This window comes from Melospiza georgiana, chromosome 1 (assembly GCF_028018845.1).
Source record: "Melospiza georgiana isolate bMelGeo1 chromosome 1, bMelGeo1.pri, whole genome shotgun sequence".
Classification (NCBI taxonomy): domain Eukaryota; kingdom Metazoa; phylum Chordata; class Aves; order Passeriformes; family Passerellidae; genus Melospiza; species Melospiza georgiana.
Genome location: NC_080430.1, coordinates 120,593,409 through 120,616,098, shown reverse-complemented (window position 1 = coordinate 120,616,098; position 22,690 = coordinate 120,593,409). Strand labels below are relative to the sequence as shown.

The 22,690-nt window shown below is 40.4% G+C and overlaps 1 protein-coding gene across 1 annotated transcript in view; it reads left to right on the top strand.

Moving 5' to 3' along the window:
* Nucleotides 1-7,582: 7,582 nt before the first annotated feature.
* Nucleotides 7,583-22,690, top strand: part of ARFGEF1 (ADP ribosylation factor guanine nucleotide exchange factor 1) — an 84,102-nt gene continuing 68,994 nt past the window's right edge. Inside the window, exon 1 of the mRNA XM_058018878.1 lies at nucleotides 7,583-7,849. Within this exon, the coding sequence (XP_057874861.1) occupies nucleotides 7,726-7,849 (124 nt within the window). The 5' untranslated portion in view covers nucleotides 7,583-7,725. The remainder of the gene's footprint in view (nucleotides 7,850-22,690) is intronic.

The window sequence follows — 22,690 nt, the reverse complement described above, 5'->3', positions numbered from 1 at the left end:
ACAAGCTATATACTATAGTAGTTCTTCCTATTACAGGTGTTTGAGGTGGTAACTAATTAACCAGGCTCACCCACAGAGTAATCCAGGAAATCCATAATGGTAGTGACAGCATCTCTGGGAAAAAGGGCAATCATGTTGTGGCTTCCTCCTCTTCAATAGTTTCTCCTTAGAATCCAATAATAGTTCCTTAACAATTTTATCCTCTGAAGTTGGCTGGGAGAAGCAATAAATCAGGGGATCTTATTGCTAGATTTTCCATACATTCTCCAAATGTCTTCTTCTGCAGTGCAAAAAATTCTCAGGAAATTGCCAGAGGTTTATATTCTTGCCATTTAGAGAGAGAAATATTGGCAATCATGAAGGAGTCACTACACTGGCTTGAATTTACCTTTGCATAGTCTCACATACAACAATAACTGTATAGTATCTTCATAGTTCAGGGTAAATCTGTGCTGTTCATGACTATGTTCCCCAAAAAGCACCCTCTTAAACAGTGTCCCAGAAAATCACCTTTTCAAGCCAGTTAGGGCTGGTACAAACATAATCAGGCCCTTAAGTTAGAAAAACTACTGAAGAAACTTTTTTTAAACCCTGTATGACCTTTTATTTAAAAAAGCATTTCCTTCTGTCTGTAAGATGGATACTTACACTCCTTCATTCACAGTATTAGGGAACAGTGCTGAGGTGCCATGGAAGCTGGGAACTGAACTATTCATCTGTTAGCAGGAGCAACATGCAGAACAACAAGTTGAAACTCCTATAGGTAGGCTAGAAGAAAAGGAGCAACATGCAGAACAACAGGTTGAAAACTCCTATAGGTAGGCTAGAAGAAAAGGTATTCCTGCAGAAAAAGAATTAGAAAAAGGAATCATATTCCATCAAACACACTGGTATAACTTCCAGTACATAAATTCAAGCTACAGCCAGGGGCCTTTGATATCTTCTCAGTTTTCAGCCACAATTCAAAACTTTATTCCATCAACCACAAGTGGTGAGATTTTTTCTTCATTGCTCTCCAACATTTTTCCTACATGTCACAAACTGACAAATGGCATGTTTTGCCAGGAGTATGTTTCCTCACTGAACTGTAGTATCAGGGATGTATTTCAATACAGCAAGAGTCTGTACTTTTTAGCTTTAAGGTATGGATTTGTCACTTTGAAAGAGCCTCCTCACAGTGATGGATGTTTATTTCCTTACTGGTCACTCTAGGGTGTTATATGCTTTTGTACAAATATTTGGAAAAAATATATACTGGTGCATATTCCCTCTGCTAACAAATACTTGCTTTTTTTCTCATTCAGTGCAACAGTGGATATACTGCAACCTGTTAGAATACTCACTCTGTGAGCAAACTGACCTCTTGAGTTCCAGAATTTATGCAAAGAAAGCCCAAAACAGCATAAAAACTCTTAAAACATTGAAGTACGTTTATGGTGAGTGTACCTCTTGCAGTTTGGTTGACAGACTGTGATCCTTTGCATAACAGATACACTGAACATTCTGGATTATGCTTCACCTAACTTTCAAAGGATGGCAGCCCTATGAGTGCATAAAGGGACTGAAAGGAATGCTTGGTTTGTACCTCAGTGTTACACAACCAAGCACCACCAGCAGACCTGTGAAATCTTATGCATTCAGTAAGAATCTTGGACACTTCTCCACCAAGGTCCCTGCAGTTGAGAACATAATCACAGCTTCTCTCCTGTTCCAGGTTCCCATCTGTCAGATCCATCTGGACTCTGATCCACTACACACTGATTATCTGCATCTGGTACATGAAAACAGGATGGGAACAGATGCAAAGTCCTATAGAGGAGCTAAAGAAGGTGACAAGTGAGCCACCACAATTAAAGGCTCAATTGCAGTGGCAGGAATGCACTAGTCCTATCTATGGACCTACCTATCCTATATATGGGGTTACACACAGAGAGTAACATCCTATATATGGGGTTACATACAGAGTGAGTGCTCTCTTGCACTATGGAAACAATCAAGAAAACTTATATTAAAAGTAGTAGTTTAAACCATACTTTAAGCTGGCATACACCGATACTGTTGCAATTAAAAAGCAAAAACCACAAACAAAATAACCCCAAAAAACAACAACAAAAAGACCATACAAAAAGAAACCCCAAACAAACAAAAAAACCCTGCAAAAAAACCCCAAGCCTGACCTCTTCTTACCTATTTTTGTGTTCCTGTTCTTGTGTTATCCATGCCCCTGAGCTAACACAAACATCTGTGAGGTTGCCTGTTAAATTGGGATATGAAATATATGTGGATTCAAAATAGTCTATTCCTCGTCAAGTTAATTTCAATCTAATTAAATTCTGACTATAATTCAGCACATAATTCACCACACAGCAATGCAAATGCTTACACTGACAAAGAAAGTAAGAAACATTTAGGTAGAAGCAGGAAGGATTGCATCTTCTAGTAGCAGTTCTGTTTTATTCAAGCTTAAAGTGATCAGACTAATTATCACTGTGCTGTTTCAAAGCTCATCAAGATGATTTAAGAAGACAGTGCCACCACAAGCAGCAGTCCTCCTCATCACCTTCCCCACTTCCTTTCTTGTGTAAGATTTACTGAACATGCAGGGAAGTCTGATCAATTCACTGATCCCACTGAAAACTAACTTTCTTGTAAAATCGATTTTTGGCTGAACCACAGGTGAAATAACTGATGGCACAGTTACATAGCTGGACCAACACAAGAAAGTGGATGGGAGCTGAGAGTTCCCTCTGGGAGGCAGAACAGCTGAAAATCATTAGATTTTTCTAAGCATGAAATTGCACTTTTACTATTCCCTTTTACTGCTCATCTGACTTTTAAGCAAAGGCTTCTAGACCTACTTATCAGCATTTTTAAACAAGCACTACATACAATTGTGGTACATAAAGCCAGCAGAAGCAGGTGCCAATTGTTCCCTCTCACATGGAAAGTTCTCTACAGTTTTTTACTAAACAAGTATCTAACGCTCACTCAAAACAGTTTAAATATGTGAAACAATATAAATAGCTTCTAGAATATTCCAATTAACTGGCAAATAAAAATGTACTAGATAGCAATTTTTGCAGTGTTTCACAAATACACTTTTTTTCTCTTGTGTTGCTCTATCTTTAAATGTTAAGGCTCCACAAAAACAGTGATGGTTTTGTGCTTTAGGGCATACATACTGCATGCTTCTTTTAGGTTGGACAGAAAACATTTCTCAGGTTTGATTGGACAACTATAACATTTCATACATCATGTTGCCAGCAGGCTTAGCAGTTTGAGCAGAAAAAGCAATAAACAGTCCTTTTCCATATCTTCAGGACTTCAGCAACGAAACAGGAATCTCCACAGCTATGAGGATTACAGTTCTTTGATCAGACATTTACTAGTAAAGCAAAGATCTGCATGCTGAAACCAAAACAATTCAGGCATTAGAATCTGTACACAACAAGCATTTTGGATTTCTTTGCAAGGCACTGCTGTCCTACAGCATTACCTGTTCCTCAGGGCTCTGTAGTGGGCCCAGTCTTGTTTAATAACTTTATCAACAATCTGGACATGGAGATTGAGTGTACCCTCAGTCACTTTGCAGAAGACACTGAGCTGGGTGGGAGTGTTGATCACCTGCAGGGCAGGAAGGCTCTGCAGCTCTGGACAGGCTGAATCGATGGGCCAAAGTGAACTTTATGAGGTTTAACAAGCCAAAAAGGTCAATTGCCAGGTCCTGCCCTTGGGCCACAACAATGCCATGCAGTGCTACAGGGGTGGGGAAGCATGGCTAGAAAGATGCCCACTGGAAAAGGACCCTGGGGGAGCTGGTTGACAGCAGCTGAACTCGAGACAGCATCTGCCTGGGTGGCCAAGAAGGTCACTGGCATAGTGTGGCCAACAGGACCAGGCAGTGATTGTCCCCTTGTACTTGGCAGTGGTGAGGCACACCTTGAACCCTGTGCTCAGTTCTGAGCCCCTCACTGGAGAGAAAGGCCGGGGGTACCTGCTGGAGCATGTCCAGAGAAGGGCAAGAGAGCTGGTGAAGGGTCTGGAGCACAGGTCTTGTGAGGAGCAGCTGAGAGAGCTGGGATTGTTCAGCCTGGAGAAAAGGAGGCTCAGTAAGGCCCTTATCACTCACTACAAATATCTGAAAGGAAACTGTAGCCAGGTAGGTGTCAGCCTTTTCCCCAAGTAACAAGTGATAGGACAAGAGGAAACGACCCCAGGTTGCACCAAGGGAGGTTTAGATTGGATAATAATAGAAATTTCTTCACCAAAAAGGTTGTCAAGCTCTGGAAGAGCCCTCCCAGGGAAGTCGTTAAGGCACCATTCCTGAAGGCATTTAAAAGGCATGGAGATGTGGCACTTAAGGACAGTTCAGTGGTGGACTTGGCAGTGCTGGCTTTACAGCTAGGTTCAATGATCTTAAAGGTCTTTCCCAACTTAAATGATTCTAGTTAGGGATCCATGTAAGACAAATATTCTAAATCTTCACCTTTTCGTTCTCGTGAGTTTTCTCATTCTCCTTTCACTAGAGATAAACCACTACCTTCAAAAGTAATCAGCAAAGAGTTAAACACCTTCCTGTAGTCTCTGTAACAAAATCTCTCCTCAAAATGCTTCCTCAAACTCCATAACTTTTTAATAATCGACCAAACATTATTTTAGCAGCTGGCTCACCTATTAAATTAAGCTGTTATGACAACTAACTTTATTCAAAGCTCTGGGACCCAGCACACAAGGTGATCACCATTCATATGTCCTCCCTAAATGAATGCATAGGACTTTTTCTCTCCAATACATATGTAATATTATCCCCTGGGATTTCCATCCTTATTGACTCAGCGTTGGGAAGGAAACTGAATGTTAACATACTGGACAGGGGATTTACAATAAGATCTCCCTGTGCAACTTCAGAAGCAGGCTCTACACTGTGGCAGAGTTTAGGTAGTGTTTTCTTGTGACTGGAATGTAAATGTAGTAGATTACCAGCTGTGCCAAGTTACAAATTGGGTCAACAGAGCAGTTGTTTGAAACTGAGAACAGAATTTGAAGATTCAAACCACACTGAAAAATACCCAAACCAAAACAAGTATTCATATTAGAGCAGGAATGAAAGATATGGAGCTGAGTCTCTTTTTGACAGGTCTTTTTCTCCAGATGCTTCAGCAGTAATTCTATATGCTCAGCTAAAGCACATTTCACATGTAAAATTATCTTGTGTGTAGAATATGAAATAGACATTAATATGAACAAAACAGATAACTGCAGTGCTCAGTGCTCTTTACATGCAGATACTCTTTTCCTTCATATTGCAAGTCTATTTCTGCTAAATGGACTGTGAAAATCAATTGTAAACTCCATTTGCTAAATAACTTGTAAGCCCTGACTTGGCTAAGGGAATCTGGACTCAAATGATTTGTGCAAACCTACCAGCAAGAACTCCATGGAAATTCTTAACTTCTGCCATGTGGTCACTGGCAGGCAGCTTTGAAAGACCAAAGTAATTTTGACATCTGCATTTTTGAACTTGCACCTATGCATAAATATAATTTAAAAAAAGATTTAGTCGATAGGCAAATGGTTTTCCCTAAATAAATTACTAGAAATAATTCAAGTATGCTTGGCAATTTTGCTGCTGAAGACATGGTCTTTTGAATAAATCAACACAATCTTAATATGGTCTTCTTTCAGGAATCAATGTGCTTGGTGATCTGACTGCTAACTCTCTCATAAAGCTGTCATAATGCTAAAATCAGATGCACCCTCTTACTACTTTCTTATTGTTTATCAGTTGGGTGGCAAAATAGCCAGGAATCAGAAAAAAGCCACTGGAATAAATACAGTAACTTCAGCAGAACAAGTATTTTGCTCAAACAGATAAGTCTTGCATTCACCTCTAGCTTTAGCAGGATTCCTGGTCCAGGGTGTTCCTTAAAAAGTCAAACAGAGGTACCTGAAAGGCATCAAGTCACTTTGGCACACATAATTTCTCATTTGGGAAACTGGGTTAAGCAACCCTGGGCAGCATTAGCTGCCTCTGCACTGGGGAGCTGACAGCACTGTACCTTTACTAATGCAGCTACAGTGACTCTGTTGTACATAAGGAAACGGGTGCTCAAGTAAAATCCTTATAAGGCCTTAGCACTGGCATGGCAGCCTGGGCAAACTCTCTTAAATGCTCCATGAGGAAAGAGTCGGGATTAACTTCCGAAGGTCATATTCCTGCCTGATACAGCACGACCACAGGAATAAAGAAAAGACTGGGAAGGTTTGCTGAATGCTCCCTGAGGAAGGTGTCAGGATTAACTTCCGAAGGTTGTGTTCCTGACTGATCCATAAGAACCACGGGAACGGAGAACAGACTGAAAAGGCTTGCTGGGGATAACTTCTTTGCGGTGTGCTGGCTCTGTCCTCAGAGGTCAGAGGTGCCCCCTGGTTTCCACAACCATCCCTCCTTTCCGCACACCGATGCTATCCATAGCCTTGTCCCACTCTGCTTCAAAGGTACATCTAGAACTTCGCCTCTTTCATTTCCAGATTAATGTCTAAGATATTTTTTTAACCAGGTAAAAATTTTCTAAACCAGACCTGCTTTCAATTAGCGCCAAATTCGACTTTTAAATATTAGTACACTAGTACTTCTGAGTGCAAAAGGTGGTCCTGTTATGTTTTCGCCGCTTACCAGCTAGGCACGGTCGACCTGAGCTTTTTATTACTTTTTTCAGTGCTCTATACTCCTAGAGCACGTGCAGTGGGAAGAAACGCGGGACGGCAGCGCTTTAGTTAGAGGATGCAGGAGATAAAGGAAGGGCACCACGCGAACCTGCAGGTGCTACAGGACCAGGCGGGGAGGGACTGATGAACTGCTCCGGGGAGCCCGGACACCTTCCACGCCCCAGTGCGCTTCTCCCGTCCTTTCTCCTGGGTGCCGGGGGCTGCTCTCCGCTCGCTCCCCGTGAGCCGGAGCCTCGGGCGTTTCTCATCAGGGAGGGCGACCGTGGAAGAAGGGCAGCTCCTCTCCTAGGGAGATCCCTTGCCCCAGCCCCGGCGAAGCCCGCCCTTTAGGAGCAGGTGGCGCATCCCGGGAGAGCCTTCCTCCGCCTCCGTCTCCTCCTCCACCTCCTAGCGCTGGTGGCCCGGAAGGGAAGCCCTGCCCCTCCTCCTCGTCCAGCTCCCAGGTGGCAGCGGCCATCTCCGTGCGTCCCTGCTCGGTGCCTCCCGCGGCTCCGCTCCACCTGTAGCGCGGCCGCGGGGCGGGCAGAAGGCGACTGCCCCCCGCCCTCCCGCTTCCCTCCGCCCGCCCTGCCTCCCGGGACACGGCTGCCGCTTCCTCCCGCTCCGGCTGCGGCCCTGACGTCGCTTCCTTCCAACATGGCGAGGGCAGGTTGTTGCTGCGGCCGCCGCCGCCGGTGCTGATGGAGGCGGGCGCGGGCCGGGGGCGGCTCGGGGACTGACGGGCGCCGTCCGCGCACACACGCATCGGGGGCGGGAGGAGAAGGGAGGAGAAGGCTTCGTCTTCCCTCAGCCGCGGGGGTTGGCTGTCGGCGCCGCCCGGGCCCACCCCAGCCTCCCCCGGGGGAGCCGCCGAGCGGGTGTCGGGACGCCCTGCGAGGGAGCTCTTCCCCCGCGGCCGCCGCGTCCCCTGGCAGCGCTCCCGGTGGGGAGAGGCCAGTGCCCCGCTCTCACTTCCCCGCTCCACCCTCCTCCTCCTCTCACGGCTCGATCGCGCCCATGTATGAAGGGAAGAAGACGAAAAACATGTTTCTGACCCGGGCCCTGGAGAAGATCCTGGCCGACAAGGAGGTGAAGAAGGCGCATCACTCCCAGCTGCGCAAAGCCTGCGAGGTGGCACTAGGTGAGGCGCAGCCCGGGCGGGCAGGGAAGGGAAGGAGCGGCCAGAGGTCGGGGTGCGCTTCGCCTGTGTGTGTTTGTGCTGCGGGGGGGCTGTGCGGTCTCTGAGGGAACGAGGCAGAGGGGCAGCCCGGCAGGGAAGGGCCGGGGGCAGTGCGGTTGCGGGCTGAGCCGTGGCACAGGTTCGGGTCGTGCAGCACAGCCCCCCGGAGGTGTGGGCGCCCTGGCTGCGGGCGAGCATCGCCCCTCGCCGGGAGCGGCCCCGTGCTGACAGCAGCGGCGAGGGCGCTGCGGCGCCCGCCGGGCTCTTCTCCTCCTCCTTCCCTCCTCCTCCTCCTCCTCCCTGCTCGCAGGATGAATAGGCAGACACGGAGCTGAGCTGAGCTGACCTGGAAGCAGACGGCCGGCGGGGAGGGAGCAGGTGACAGGCAGCGGTGAGGGCGGAGGGACGGGTGAGGAAGAGGGGGTGGCGGAGAGCGAGAGACAATGACATCGGGCCGTGTCTGGAGCTGGTGGCTCCTCGGAGCCGGGAGGAGGGCTACAGAGGGAGAGGATGGTCCAGGAGATGTGTGAGGGAGAGCCTTAGGCGAGTCGTTCCTGGTGGAGACAGCTGATGGGGAAGAGAGCTTCCTTCATGCATGGCAGAGCTGGAGCGGCCAGGATGATAACAGAACCACAGAGTTGTTAGGGTTGGAAGGCACCTCTGGAGATCACCTAGTCCGGCCCCCATGTCGTTGGATTCCCGATATGTGGGAACGTTTACTTCGGGCCGAAGGAAGGGTGCTGGGTTTGTGGTGCAGCTGTGTCAGCGCCGCCTCGGCTGGAAGCGTGAGGGAAGTACCGGGGCTGGATAGCACAAAGCGCATGCAGGCATCCAGTTACAGGCAGCTTAAAAGGACAACTTGGGCTTCACGATTCTGACATGATGAGGACAGGCGGGCCTCGACCCTATGTGGCAAAATACTGACATACTTACTGAAAGACTTCTGGAGAAAAGCCTGTTTCATTTAAGTAATACGTTAAATGGATTATGTCCCTCCCTTTGTAGTGTAATTGTTTCTGTTTTGGAGATAATTATTTTGATTTTGTGCAGTAATGTCCGATTAAATGGATTTGTTTGACGAGATAATGTTAAATTGAAACTTGTTTGTTTTAAAAATGAGTATAAGTAATTTGAAGTTGTTCCCTTGTCATTCTATTAATTTGTATGTTAGTGCTTACTTTTTTTTCTATAAAAAGACCCCTTCCTTTACTTGATTTCTTTGTCTATGAAAGATCCTGACAAAGGGAGGGGCAGAAATATATATAAAATAACCATACTTCAGCTATTTATTTCTTCTTAATTAAAATCAATGAGAAACAAGTTTTTTATTACATTTTTCATATATCACTAGCGTGGATAACAATAATCTTATGATTTATACAGATGAAATTAAATTGATAGCCCTTTGGCCGTTCTGTTGACTTTAGACTGTGCATTCAAGTTGGAAATAAAACAGAGAAATGGTTTTTTATTGTTAAACTGAATTTCTATCCAGTCTGTATGTCATCCATAGAATTAGACACTGGTATTAATCTTGTGTTTCTGCCATACTTTATTTCAGTAGCTTGATTTATCTTAAGTATCATCCAGATTCCTCCAAGCATGGCTCCATTGTGTTCCACAGATTACAAAGTAAGCCGTCTAGACTGTACAGTCTGCCTCTTGTGTCATGGAAATTGATTTGTTGGAGGAGACCCTCAAGCACACATCCCAGTGGTTTCCATCCTACAGCTTCACTGAATCCTTCTCCTGTGGATCTGGTTGGGGCTTAAACAGGAAAACAATGTGATGTGGGTATAAAAATCATTAAGGCAGGAAAGAAGAACTGGAAGGTTGTGTGTACTGCCTTACGTATAGACAGGGGCTTCATGAGCTCGAAAAATATCAGGCATGGTATTTTTTGGTAGAAAGGCCTCTAACTACTGCAGAGGCTTATTGAATTTTTTTTTTATTTTTTAGTTGCAGCACAACAAAATATAGTTGGTGATTGTAAATTTAGCATGGTCCATTGTCTGGTTACTCTTGATTACTCTGTCCTGAGTAGTGCTCATGTCTATCTATAAGAAAATTTTTGGACAAAAGTACATATCATCCATGTTTCACCCAGAGTACAGTCAGCTATTAAAGCTGAGCTATGATTTTTGTAGCAATGTTTGAAATAGGATGCATGTGTTGTGCTCTGTTCCTTTAGCCCTTCATCTGTTGAGACTACAGCTGGATGCTTCTTTGCTACCTTAAGCAAGGAGTACAGACTTCTTACTGCTTTATTTTGAAGAGCAGAAACATTAATGATAAAACATCAGTAAAATTCTCATTTAGAGTTGAATTTAATTTGGTTGCCAAGTCTGGCAAAGCAAAACTTTAGGTTTTATTGGATTTTTTAAAATGGTAGTTAAATAAAAAGTAGCTTTTAAAAATCATGGCAGTAACTCCATATCTTCCAAATCAACATCTTTTTTTTTCCAGTGTGAATATTTGATTAGTTGTCACTGAAGTTATCTGTGTGCTCCATTAAGACCTTTTTTCCCAGCTGCCTGACTGTAGTAAAATGTTGCTTTTTATTTACTGCTAGGTAGTAATAATAATAGGTCAGATATTCTAACTAGTAGTTGTTACTACTAGTTAATTCAGGCTTTTTATTCCATTCTCTAAAGCTACTATTTATATTGTTTTGTAGTATTTGTATAAAATTGTTTGCTATTGAAGTATTTGATAAAAAAATTATCAGAAATACAGTATCCCTGTACAACAGACAAACTAATAGTAGCTCTGCTTTTTGGATTGAATTTAAAAAGCAGTGTTTTAAGAATCTTTAATGCCCTCCCTTTGTAATTTTTAATCCCCATATATTTTCTTATAAATCTGTTGCATTCCATTAAGATTATGCATAATCTATTTTTAATTTGTGAGTCTTAGGGAGAAAAACCTTGCAACATTCCAGACTGTGGTAGTTTGACCTCTGAACAGGTGTTAAGATGAGCTCCTTCTAGTATGACCATTTTTCCAGTGATTTGAAGATAAGAAAACAAAATATTAATTAAGTAACAACCTGAATTATAGATGTCCTTTACCTTTTTAACAGAGATGAAATTAAGCCTGATACTTGTAGCATCCTGTATTTGATGAAGGTTATGTCTGGGTTTATACAGAACAGTTGAGTTTAATTTAACTTTGTCCTTTCTGAGATGTTTTCTCTTTATGTGGAAAACACAAGATTTCTTTAGTCACCTAATGAAGTAGAGTTAATTTAGAGCTTTGTATTGTTCACTTTCATAGCAACAGCTCTTATCTGTGTAAGGAATGAGTTTATCCTTGAAATTGTCCACTTGCAGAAGGCATGAGCCAATGAGCCAGCAAGCTGTCAGAAGGATTATTGGATTTAGAAGCTCCTTTTCCACTGAGTTACCTCCACTGCTGTTTCTCTATTGCTTTTCAGCTATGCTACAGTCTAGGAAACCTTACTGTAAAAATACTGTGTTTGCATAAACAGTGAAAGGTCTTGGGGGGAAAAATCCTCATCTGAACATAAAATTTTTCATAGACTGAAAAAAAATTATCAGTGCTTCTTGTCAAAATCTGGAGCGTGGATTTGTCTGCCTGAAAAGGTGGTTTCAGAGCACTAAGCTGGGCACACCAGAATGCCCTGCTGGTATAAATTCTGCTAGTTCAACCTCAGATCAGGAGTCAAGCAACTCTTCCATAAAACTTCAAGCCACAAGTGATATAAAGTGATGCAGATATATCCCTACTATTACTTTAAAGAAAATTATGCATATGCTGCCTGGAGTTCTGGAGCTACCAACTGAAGAGGGCCAAAACTTAGTTCCAGAAGGTTCTTTAGTGCTCCTTGTATTGTTTATTTCAGTCTGTCATGCAGGGATCCTGCTGAATGATGTAGTGGTCTCGTGCAATATGAAAGTGGCATCTCTGTTCAGTTTGTGCTGCCCCTGTGTGTGTGTGTAGGGTGATGGAGCAGTGGGCTATAGATAAACACTTAGTTTCTCTGGAAACAGATAATGCTTGGAGCGGAATAACCTAGAGGTGTGAAGGTTTGAAGGTTCATCTGTCCTTATCTGTGCAGGTCTGCAAATGACATCTCATCTACTTAAGTTTTTCTGTCTCCCTTTTTGCCTTGCCCAGTTTCATCTTGTGTCCTTTGCATATACAAGCAATCGTGATACATAAGAATGAGTGTGGTTAGTAGATACTGTGTATGTGTAGGGAACTCTGGGTGCATTGGAAAATACCTTCCTACACTATAATAAACAGCTAAAAATTCATTCCTGTCTGTATTTTGGATAGTGCTGTTCTTGGTAGGCTGCCTTCTTTTTTTCATGAAAACTAGTTGTCCTTTTGTAGAAACTGAAGGTCAGAATTTTTTGAGTTTTTTCTTTGCTGGATGCAAAGAGATTAGTGTTGCAATATTCTGTGCTGTCTTCATGTGCTATAGGCATTCATTTCAGAATTTACAAGTCACTATTGTCCATAAAAAATTTTTTTCTGGTTGTAACTGTCCTTCTGAAACACTTGTTTGTAAGCAAGAAGGATAAATTGAAATTTCATGCTAGTAAAAACTAAGATGTATGTGGGTTTTTTTAAAAACCAAAAGCCCTGAAAATTGCAGCTGCCCTTCCGTCCTTTTGCTTGCTTTACTGAGATTGGACTTTAACTAGCAGACTTCCAGTGTGGTTACAATCTCCTCTACTTTTGCAAAGATTTAAAACTTGGCTTGGTAACAATAAGGATTAGTTGGCCCTATAAACTGTTTTGCAGGTTGCCTTCAGCATTTGATATGTAAAGTGCTGTTTATGTAGAGCTAATTTAAGGAAAGTTGTGTGTGTTTAGCTATTGTGTTGTTTCGGATGTTATCAGATGTTGGCTGTGCAGAATGACAGTGCTGATGAGATTTAATCTCTTTTGAGAAAGGGGTGGTTGGCAGGATATATGTAAAAACACTTTTCTAGAAAACATGGTGGATTTTATCTAGGTCAGAAAAATGTTAATGGAGAGTGAATATCAAATACTTGAGTTTTGTCTTGGAAGCTAAAAATGGTATTTCTTTTAGGTAACTTTGACTTTATCCTGAAATATGTGTTCAGTTAAAGCCTTTCATATTTTGAAACTTTGAACATTGATTTTCACTATCTTTTAAAATTTGATCTTGAAAGACTTCAACATATCTTTGTGACACAGCTTTTAAATACCTGTATTCTGCTGCATATTTTAGAGCCCTAATTAGAATTTTGAAGCTTAAAGTGGGAAGTTGTTACCTTGTGACCAGAATGCATCTTTCTCATAAGAACTACCTTTACTGTCTTGTGGGACTTTGGTCTAGTTGATTTTTCTTCCTATACTATTTTCTAGTGTATAACTGCTGTGACTGTAATATTTTCCTTTTTCTCTTGGTTCTTGTTTCCAGCTAACCACTGTGTCATTCATTCAGCATGACAGCTGTGTCTGTTCTTATGTGTCTTCTTCATATACAAATGAAAAAAAAAACTCTTGACATCAGTTGTACATTGCAGAATTCTTCTAGAATCCTTCAGAAAGCAGTCAGTATGGAGATAACATTTTGATAAGATTTTCTGAATCTGTAAACTTGTGCAGTTGTCAGGAAAGATTTTGGTGTTTATGGGTGTTTATAAAGAGGGAGGCATCAACCGTTGGTGTTCTAGTCAGTCTCTCCTGTTCTTAGCAAACATCCTAGGTGAAATCATGGACTTACAAAGGTAAGTAAGGCTTGTCTTTTTGTGGGGGCACCCAGCTTTCAGTTTGGGGGTTTTATTGGTGTTGATACTTTTATCAGGTTGCTGATTAATTTGTACTTTAAATGAATGCTGCCAGGAGCTTGGGAAGCAAGACCTGCAAACTTGTTCATTACTTATTCTATTCTGCAACAGCTAGTGATCAGTGACTTGAAGAGGCAGGGGAAAAGAGTTTTTGGTTTTCTATATCCAGTTGGAAAGCTTTCCTGTATGATGTGTAAATTGATGATTTGCGGGGAGAAAATATTCTGGTCTGTGAATGACAGCTACTGCCAGTTGAGCTTTGTAGGCTGAAGGGACTTGGGAAGCAGCTCTGCAGATTTCAAGGAAGGAAGGAGATATCGTGGAAGTACAGCTGAGTAAGAAGTTTGATAATTTTTATCTGTAAAGGAGGCAGATCTTTACTGTGTGTGTTTAAAAGACAGAAATAGTGTGTAGTAGCTGTGCTAGTCAGATTCATACAGACATAGTCCAATTAGCCTGTACTTCTTTCCTGTAAGTACCTAGTAGAAGAAACTGTTAGTTATACCTAGGCAAAACAGACCTTTAAGAAAAATCACATACAAGAGGTCTCCAAACAACCAGAGAGAGCTTAAAATGCTTCTATGGGATTTTATAGAGAGAGAATATTGTACAAGGATAATTGGGCAAATAGTAGCTGGTGTTTCTATGAAAAGCACTTAATGTGGTAACCAAAAATGAAGAAAAAAACACAAAACCCCAAAGCTACCAAACACTACCACCCAGCTCATAATTTATAGAATCTGTAATGGAATGCAGGGGAGTGTTAAAAAAAATCCCTTTTGAGAGATAAGGTAGATGATACTTGTTATTTGATGATTTCCATTTTCAGTATAAATGTAGAGAGACACTAAAAATAGGTCTGTCAAGCCCCAAGAGTTTGAAATACCTGGCACAATTCCCTTATTGATTTCTAATCAATCTTGGGATGCTCAGAAAATTCCAAAGGACTGGAAGACATCTGCTACTGTGCCAGCATGGTTACAAGGATGACCTAGGTAATTCCTGGTGTACTGGCTTAATGTTGATCCCAGGCAAAGTACTGGACTGATTGATACATATGTCAGTGAGAACAAAATTGGCAATCAGTAAGGATTTGAGAAAGATTTAAAAAATAGTTTTCAGGAAAGGCAGATCATTACCAGTTTTAAAGTTTGGGCGTAGATTATGAGGCATTTTCACCACTTGTTATTCTTCTGGAACTCTTATGTTCTTCAGTTCTTAACTTCAAATGACTAGAAATAAAAATTACCAAACTGGTAGAAAAATTATTGATAACATTTCATTTGCATTGATAAATACTAAGGAATTTTGGTGTGAAGGGGTATTTTGTGATTTTTGGTTTATTAATTTGGTTTGGCATTTTTCCCCACCCTGTTTTTCATGTTGCTTCTTTCTAGTCTACCCTTGGTCTTAGCTTTTAGGTATTCTTCTAGGTGTTGGAGATTTTGCTTGGGTTTCTTCAGGGGTTTCTGGATTTGGTGGTGTTTGCTGGTTTTCTTTAATTTGAAGTTTTAAGTGTATTAGTAGATTATGAGATTTTAGTTGGGAGGCATGAACTTTTAAAAGAATTTGAAGTCTTGAGGAGGCTGAGCTCTTGTTATGGTGCTGTGGTCAAGAACAGCTAAAAAGCTGGGATAGGGAATGTGGATGTTGTACTAACTCTGTACCTTACACAACTTAGAGCTCTTTTGTCATGGATGGATGGGTTTTTTTTAAGTCCACGCTTTTTATTTTGGAATTGTATAAACAGTTTAATAGCATAGCTACATTTTTCCTAAACCAAAACCAAAGGTATCTTTTAATAGGACATTTAGGGCATGATTGCTCTGGACTTTTTTTTTTAATGACTTTCAGAAGCTTTGATTATTTTTTTTCCCACTGTCCCGCTGTTTCTGATACTGTATCATATATACTCACTTGGTATAAGATGGCGTAGTTATTGATGTTATGCTGTTTATTATTTGTTTTTGTTCAAATGGTTTATGTCTGCTGTTCAGTGCTCTTCAGGTTTTTTTTTCATTTCATGTATTTCTTATGTGACAAGAATTATATTTTAAACAGAATTGAAGTTACTTGCGCTTAAGATAAATGGGTTTATTCAAGCTCTCTTTTTTTATCTACTCAAACACGGAGGGAGATAAATTTCAAGAAAATGATCCATTAATAACATCAGTTCTGCACATACTGCCTTTAGCACTTGCTGTTCTAATAATCTCAACAGGGTTTGTTATGTTATTCCTACTTTTCAGTTAAAAATAAAAGTGTAATTAGGTTGGTAAATATTTTACATGAAGATATTTGAGCCAGTGCTGGATCCAGGAGTGATTTACTCCTTTTTTTTATTTCACTTGAAGTTACCCCCAGGTGTAAGTTTGCACTGCAGTTGGTTTGAATGACCAATATCCTTCACATTGAAATGTGCAGCTTTGCAGTTTGAGAGAAATGAGGGAGGAGATATTTTTAGGCTTTGAAATTGTGATAAAACTGTTGAGGTTTACTGAAGATGTTAGACAGCATTTTGCACTATAGTCTAAGCTGTCCAGTTGAGAATAGTATAAGGTAGACTTTCAGAGTTTCAAATCTGTAAATTAAAAGTAAGTGTGCCACTGGTATGATTTCTTTGTAGCTTCCCATCCTATTTTAGTTTTCAAACTGTTCTATGAATTGATGCAGATGTACTTGCACAGAGCATTGTACATTTTAATGCAGGTTGTAAGAATAAGGGAATGCCCTTCCAAGTGAAGGTATTTTTTGGAAAGGTGTGATTCTGTTGTGTGTAAAACTGACACCCTGCTGCATGCCTGGGAAGTGACCTTGCAGATGTTAATGGTGTGTATGAAGATCTGGGTGGTACTGTGACCTGGACTGAGAGTGCAGCAGCCAACAGAAAGTCACAGAGTTCTTTCTGCAGCTCAGGAGAGCTGGAAAAGGCAGAGTCCTAACTTGGCTTGCTTAATTTGGCTGATGGACTGTGATGTGTGCAAGAATATTGGCAGGGGTCTTGTGTGGAGTGTAGGAAAGTGGATAGGAATAAATTAACCTTTGTTTCCATTATTCTGAAATGGAGACTGGGCTTTATGACCTTAAGTAAAATTGCTGGAATAGAGCAGCTGCATTTGCATGAAAGTTTGAAAGCTGGATAAAAACTAAGTGTCTGAGAAGTGTGATTCAAATTTTCTTCACCTGTATCAAAATGAGACACTTGGCTGTTCTCCACTTGTGATTTAAGACATGAAAGCTGATTTTGTGTGATTTTGCATATAAATAGATGTTAAAAGCTTAGAAATTGTGCTGTAAAGAGAAATAGTTTGCTTCTTTAAAATTGTACCTAACACTGTGGGATATACAGTCTGTGGTAGTTAGTGATGTTTGGAGAAGCCTCAGGTTTGTATCTTAGCTCCTTTTCTCTTCCTCTCTGCACCTAAGTTTGATCTCCACCCCAGAGTCTTGCTGAGAACAAAATGCAAATGTTCAAATTATTAACATCCTTTTATATTAAAGGGAAGGCAGCACTTGCACCGTTCTTTCCTTGTCCATCTTCTTATCACATGAAAGCTGAAGCTGCTGTCTGCTTGATTGCTCTCTAGGCCTTTCAGTGATGAGCTTGAGGCAGGTGGCAATTTCTTTGACTGACTGCTGTAGTTTGTAACAGTTTTTATTTAACAGTAATTACTTTTTCTTTCTCCTTCACTGATCTTGTGCCTTTCCCACTTGTTCTTTAGGAGCACTTTAGGACATGTCGTTAAAGAACTGTAAATTTAGCTGTATTGTTAAATAAAAAGAATTTGCATAGTCAATGCAAGTACATTTTTCCATAATACTGTATTTAGAACTATGGATGCAGTGGATCCAGTAAATATGGAACTGAATGCCTGAAATTTTTCACAGTTTGGTAAGCAGTGGTAAAAGAAGCACTTTCTTGTAGCATGGTTGGCAATGTGAGTTAGGGTTAATAATACTTGAGTAGAGTTAATTATAGTGTGTAGTGATGGCCTTTTAAGTAGCCTTCCACTTGCTGCCTTATGGGCATCTGAGAAAAGGAGGAATACTTGTCATATGAGTAATGGTCTTAATTTATGCAGTCTGAACTTCTAAAAACATTACTGGATGAAAAATAAATTGTAAATAAATGTAAAGAACGTGGAAAATTGAGATTTAATTGTATTAATAATGAATGTATATATATTGTACCGAAGGCAGTCATTCTGGAGCTTTCAATAATGCTCGTATTTTTATTTCTTATGTTACTTAAATATCTTCATCTGACCTGCTTCCTATATCAGCACTTAATGAAGAAATCAGGACTTCAGTAACAGTATGGTCACCTTGAATGCTTTGTTTAAAAGAGCTCATGACAGGAGTTCTGATTTAAAGTTGGAGCTTTCTAATACAAGTTCAAATTTTTGTTTGGGAGTAAATTACTGTCTTGATATGGTTGTAACCTTTTTGGGGGGCATACCACAGACAAAAAAATAAACTTAAGTCCATACTTAATTGTCATCCTTTTTTGTTTCCTCTATCAAATATAACTGTGAGTTGTGAATTTTGTAAACAATCATTAAATTGTAGTCTTCTGGCCATCATCTTGTAGCTGGAAAAGATAATGATTTTCTTATAATTTAGAGCTGCAGTAGGAGGGAAATGGTTTAGTGCTCTTTTAATTATAATTCATGTATAGACTTACATGTGACCTTTTAAAGTTTTAGTATCTGAAATCAATAAGAGTCTTGCAGTGTCATGTGTTTTGTTGCTTTTGAAGTTATTGTAGTGAGCAGGCTACTTAATGGGAATATGTTGGGGGTTTGTTTGGGGGTTTTGTTGCAATTTCTCTTGGTATCATGGGCTTAAAATTACCTTCTATTAAAGTCTGAAATAAAGGTTAGTAATCTTCAACTTTTAAATTACCATTTAAACTGCACATTTCCAAAAGAGAAAAAAATAATTGCACTCAAATATCTACAGCAAGGTTAAAAATAAAATGTAGATTTCCCCCATATTATGAAGGGATCTTTTCATTTGATTCATACACCTTGACACCACACAAGACCTTACTGTACTTGGTTGTATCTTGTTTTTGACAAATCATGGTTCTGGTCATTTCACAGAAGAGAAACAGAGCTTACCCATATTGAAAATGTTACAGCAAATGATTGTCCATGTTGTCAGGAAGATAATTAAAAAGCCTTCCCTTTTTTCAGCATGTAGGAAGGGTTACTACCCATAGTTTGATCAGCTTTAAGTCTGGGTTTTATTTTAAAAATATTCTAGCAGTCAAAATAATTGCCTGTTTTGAGATGAAGATGCTCAGGTTACTGGCATAGAATAATCATTTATTCCAGGATTTCTTTTATTCCATGAGTCTGTTCTGTATGTATATTACAACTATTTAATATGTTGTATACTTGTGTTTATGGAGGGCACAGCAGAGGTGTAATTACTTTTGTTGCCTTGGGTGATCTGTGAAAATTGTATATGATAGCAGTTTGTGGTAGCTGGCTATACTCTACAAAAGTATGGAATAAGGACGCATTATCACTGCTTTGTGTGTGTGCTTACTGCTGAAAAAAATGAAAAGAATAAGGAATGTTCAAAGCATCATGTTACATGACAAAGTCTACTGAAGAGGTGGGCTGAGTGAAGAGGGGACATGTAGCTTTTGTTCATACTGCCAAATGATCCAGAAACAAGACTGAGAAACATAATGACAGCCTTGTTCTGCAGCAGCCTGTCTTTGCCAGAATAAATACAAAGCATTAATAAAACATTTATTTCAGTCTTCATTTGTCACCAACCTAGCAAAAGTCAAATAGAGCACAGTAGAAAATAACAGAAGTCTCAAGAAATAGTTTCATCAATAGGTAGCTCTGTCAAAAAGGAATGTATGCTTGCTTATATATGAATGCCAGAAGTTTTTAAAAATAGTCAGCTGAGAAGGTATCAGTGGTTTTTAAATGAGGCTGCTGTCTTAGGCCAGGAATGCCTAAGGAATCCCAGGAAGGGATAATTTGTGGGAAGTTCTTAATTCCATAGCATTAATTATGAAGGTAGGAATGTGTAATTGACAGAAAACTTGGTCATGGTAAGTAAATAAATTCAGCTGCATTTACAGGTAACACTGAGTTAAGATGTACTGAGAAGCTCTTGTGTCCTTCTTGAGAAGTACCCAGGAATTGGTTTAAGATGTAGAGTTGAAGAGCTCACCTGTAACTGTGGGCAATCCCATCACTGTGTGCTCACAGTCTCAAAATCAGCTTTACAGCAGTATTAATGACCATGGGTTTTTTTATGTCAGAAGGACTAACACAAGATGGAGGGATCAGAAAGGGGAGCAGAATCTTAGAGCTGATTGTTTGTCACGTATTTTGTTAACAGTTAGTGCATATCAGCTATTGATAAAAGCTCTTCCAAGCTTTGTGATAAAGCCAGTATGAGCTAATAGCAGAGAAAACACACCCATATCCATATTGCTTGTAAGCGATAACAGTATCACAGAATTATTTGGGGATTACACAGGTACTGAGGAAGATGAAAACTTAGCTTTTTGCTGTTTGTGGAAGCTGAGGAAGTTTCCTATAGAGGAATTATAATTAATGACTTGGGGAAAAAAAATCTCAATTTGAAGTCTAAACTAAAGCTCCTATTAACTTGCTAGGATTAGGAGTTTTTAAAGGGCCTCAAATCTGAAATTGTTGGATTGTGTAATAGAACATGTAAGATTTAAACTTCATTAGTTGCTAACAAAGGAATGGGAGGTACTAAATGTGACTAGAGCCAGTGGTTGGTTTTGTTTTTCTTTAAAAAGGTGCCAAGGATATAAGGGATGAAGAAATCTTGAGAGCTTCAGCCTGGCAAGTCTGACCTGTAGCAAAGAATAAAGCTTGTGGAGAACAGAATGGATGTGTGTGCTGTGGTGAGGAGGAATCACTGTGTACTCTGCTGAGGGGACACCTGCCATCCCAGATCTGCAGAATCATTGAGTGTATAGATATGTGTAAGGTAGTGCAGTTTAACAGTGAGCCTCAACCACCTTGCTCATCCAAGGCTCCTGAAGGTTCTGAGCTCTCAAGGATGACATAGCCTGTTTTCCCTCCAAAGAGGTATTTCAGTTCTGGAGAGGTTTGTGGTGTTTGGGGGTGAGTGGTGAGGTTACAAAGGTTAGTTAAGGAAAATACTTAACAGAGTGAAAACAACCTGCCAAATGCAGCACTTGTACCCACTCCTTGATCAAAGGGCGCTGTTTGGGTGCTGCTAAATGCAAACTGACCTGTATGGAGGGGGAAACTGGTCAGAACTGTGGGTGCACAAATATGGGCTCTAAATAGGACTTGTATCTGTCAAGAGGGTGCATGGCATTAAATTATTGTGACTGATTCCATCAAAATATCGATTCCTTTGTCAAAAAGACAAATATGAAAACAATAGAGAAAAAAATGAAGCTCTTAGGCTGCTTTATAAAGATACCACATGTTCCATGTGCAGTTTTGCTCGCTGCTGCCTTCTTGATGCAGAAGTCAGCAAAGATGATTGAAAGTGTGGAATGTCTTGCAGAGGTGATCAAGCAGACTGTGCTTCTTGTTCCCTGAAGGGAAAAAAATTTGTAAAGTTTGTAAAATTGTAAGTGGCATAGACATGAAGAGAGAGTAATTCATTGTAATTTCTCATAATGCAGATACAGAGGGCTTGTAAAGAACCCAGTTTATTTAAGTAAAGCAAAAAAAAATCTTTCCTGCAGCTTGTAATTGCATTCATTCCCAAAAGTTAAAATTTGAAAAGTGATTAAGTGGAGATTTAACAAGGGTTGTCAAACCTGCAGGAACAGTCTCTGCACAGGAAGAGCGTGAGCCACAGATGGCTAAATACTGGTAGGAGGGAACTATTGCAGCATTCCTGCCCTGCTTTTGTAATCTGCATTTACTTGAGCATATGCTGTTGGCCATTCCTGGAAGCAAAATGAAGGCTGGATATCAAGGGTTTAAGAAAAACTTGCTGTTCTTGTATCTTTCTGTCCGATACAGTCAGATATGTTTAGATTTAATTTCTGGGTTTGTTCCCCAGTTCTAAAAGCTCTCATTAACTTTATTTGAAAATCTGGTATAGGGTTGATCTGTTTTTATTTGCATCTTTGGACACTGATTTGCTTATGTATTTCATGAAACATTCATTGTCCATCAAACTGTATTAGATACCTTCATTCCTCTTGTTTGAAGTTTATTTTTCTACTATGTCTGTACTCTGTGGTGAAATAGCTTTTGATCTGGGTAGTACAAAAGTTCAAAACCATATTTTTTTTTAAATTTATGTATGAAAATGCATGGTTAGCTACAAAGAAAAAAAATTCTTAATTAAATGGACTGGAGTTACTGCATACAAATCCTTGACTTGTGACATGAAACGATGATTGAAAATACTGATGTTCTGGGAATGGCATTATAAAATGAAGATACACTCATTCTAGAATTAAACTTTGCATGTAGGTGTAAAAAGCTGTGTTACATCTGAAGCAGGAAAAACAGAATGCTTGTATAACACAAGGAGAGCTCGACTGTTGCAGAATATACTGTAGCTTGTTTCTTTCCAAGTTAGGTTTGGTTAGGCCTTAAAATGTTGATTCACTAAGAACCCAAGTACATAAGTGAAAATGGTTTTTGTTTCTTTTAGTTTCTGTGAGTTTATGTAACTGCATCACTTTATGTGTGTAACTGTAATACTGTCATTAAAATATGAGGGTATTTGTGCTGAGGAGAAATTGAGAAACTGACTTTGTGACTTGAATTCGTGGTTTTTACAACTTCTGTTGCAATGTTTTTCATGCTGTCATGAGAGCGTAACCTCTTGAAGCAGGGGACAGTTAAAGAGTAAGATGCTTGAGATTAGAGGCCTTTATGTGTATCTGATCTCCTGTATTCCATGATTATTGTTAAGCTCTCTGGCTGTGGATAATGCTTGGGCAAATTCTGAAGCCGACATCCTGGTCCATTTGCACCTCAGCTTCCTCAGCTCCCTATTGCAGTGA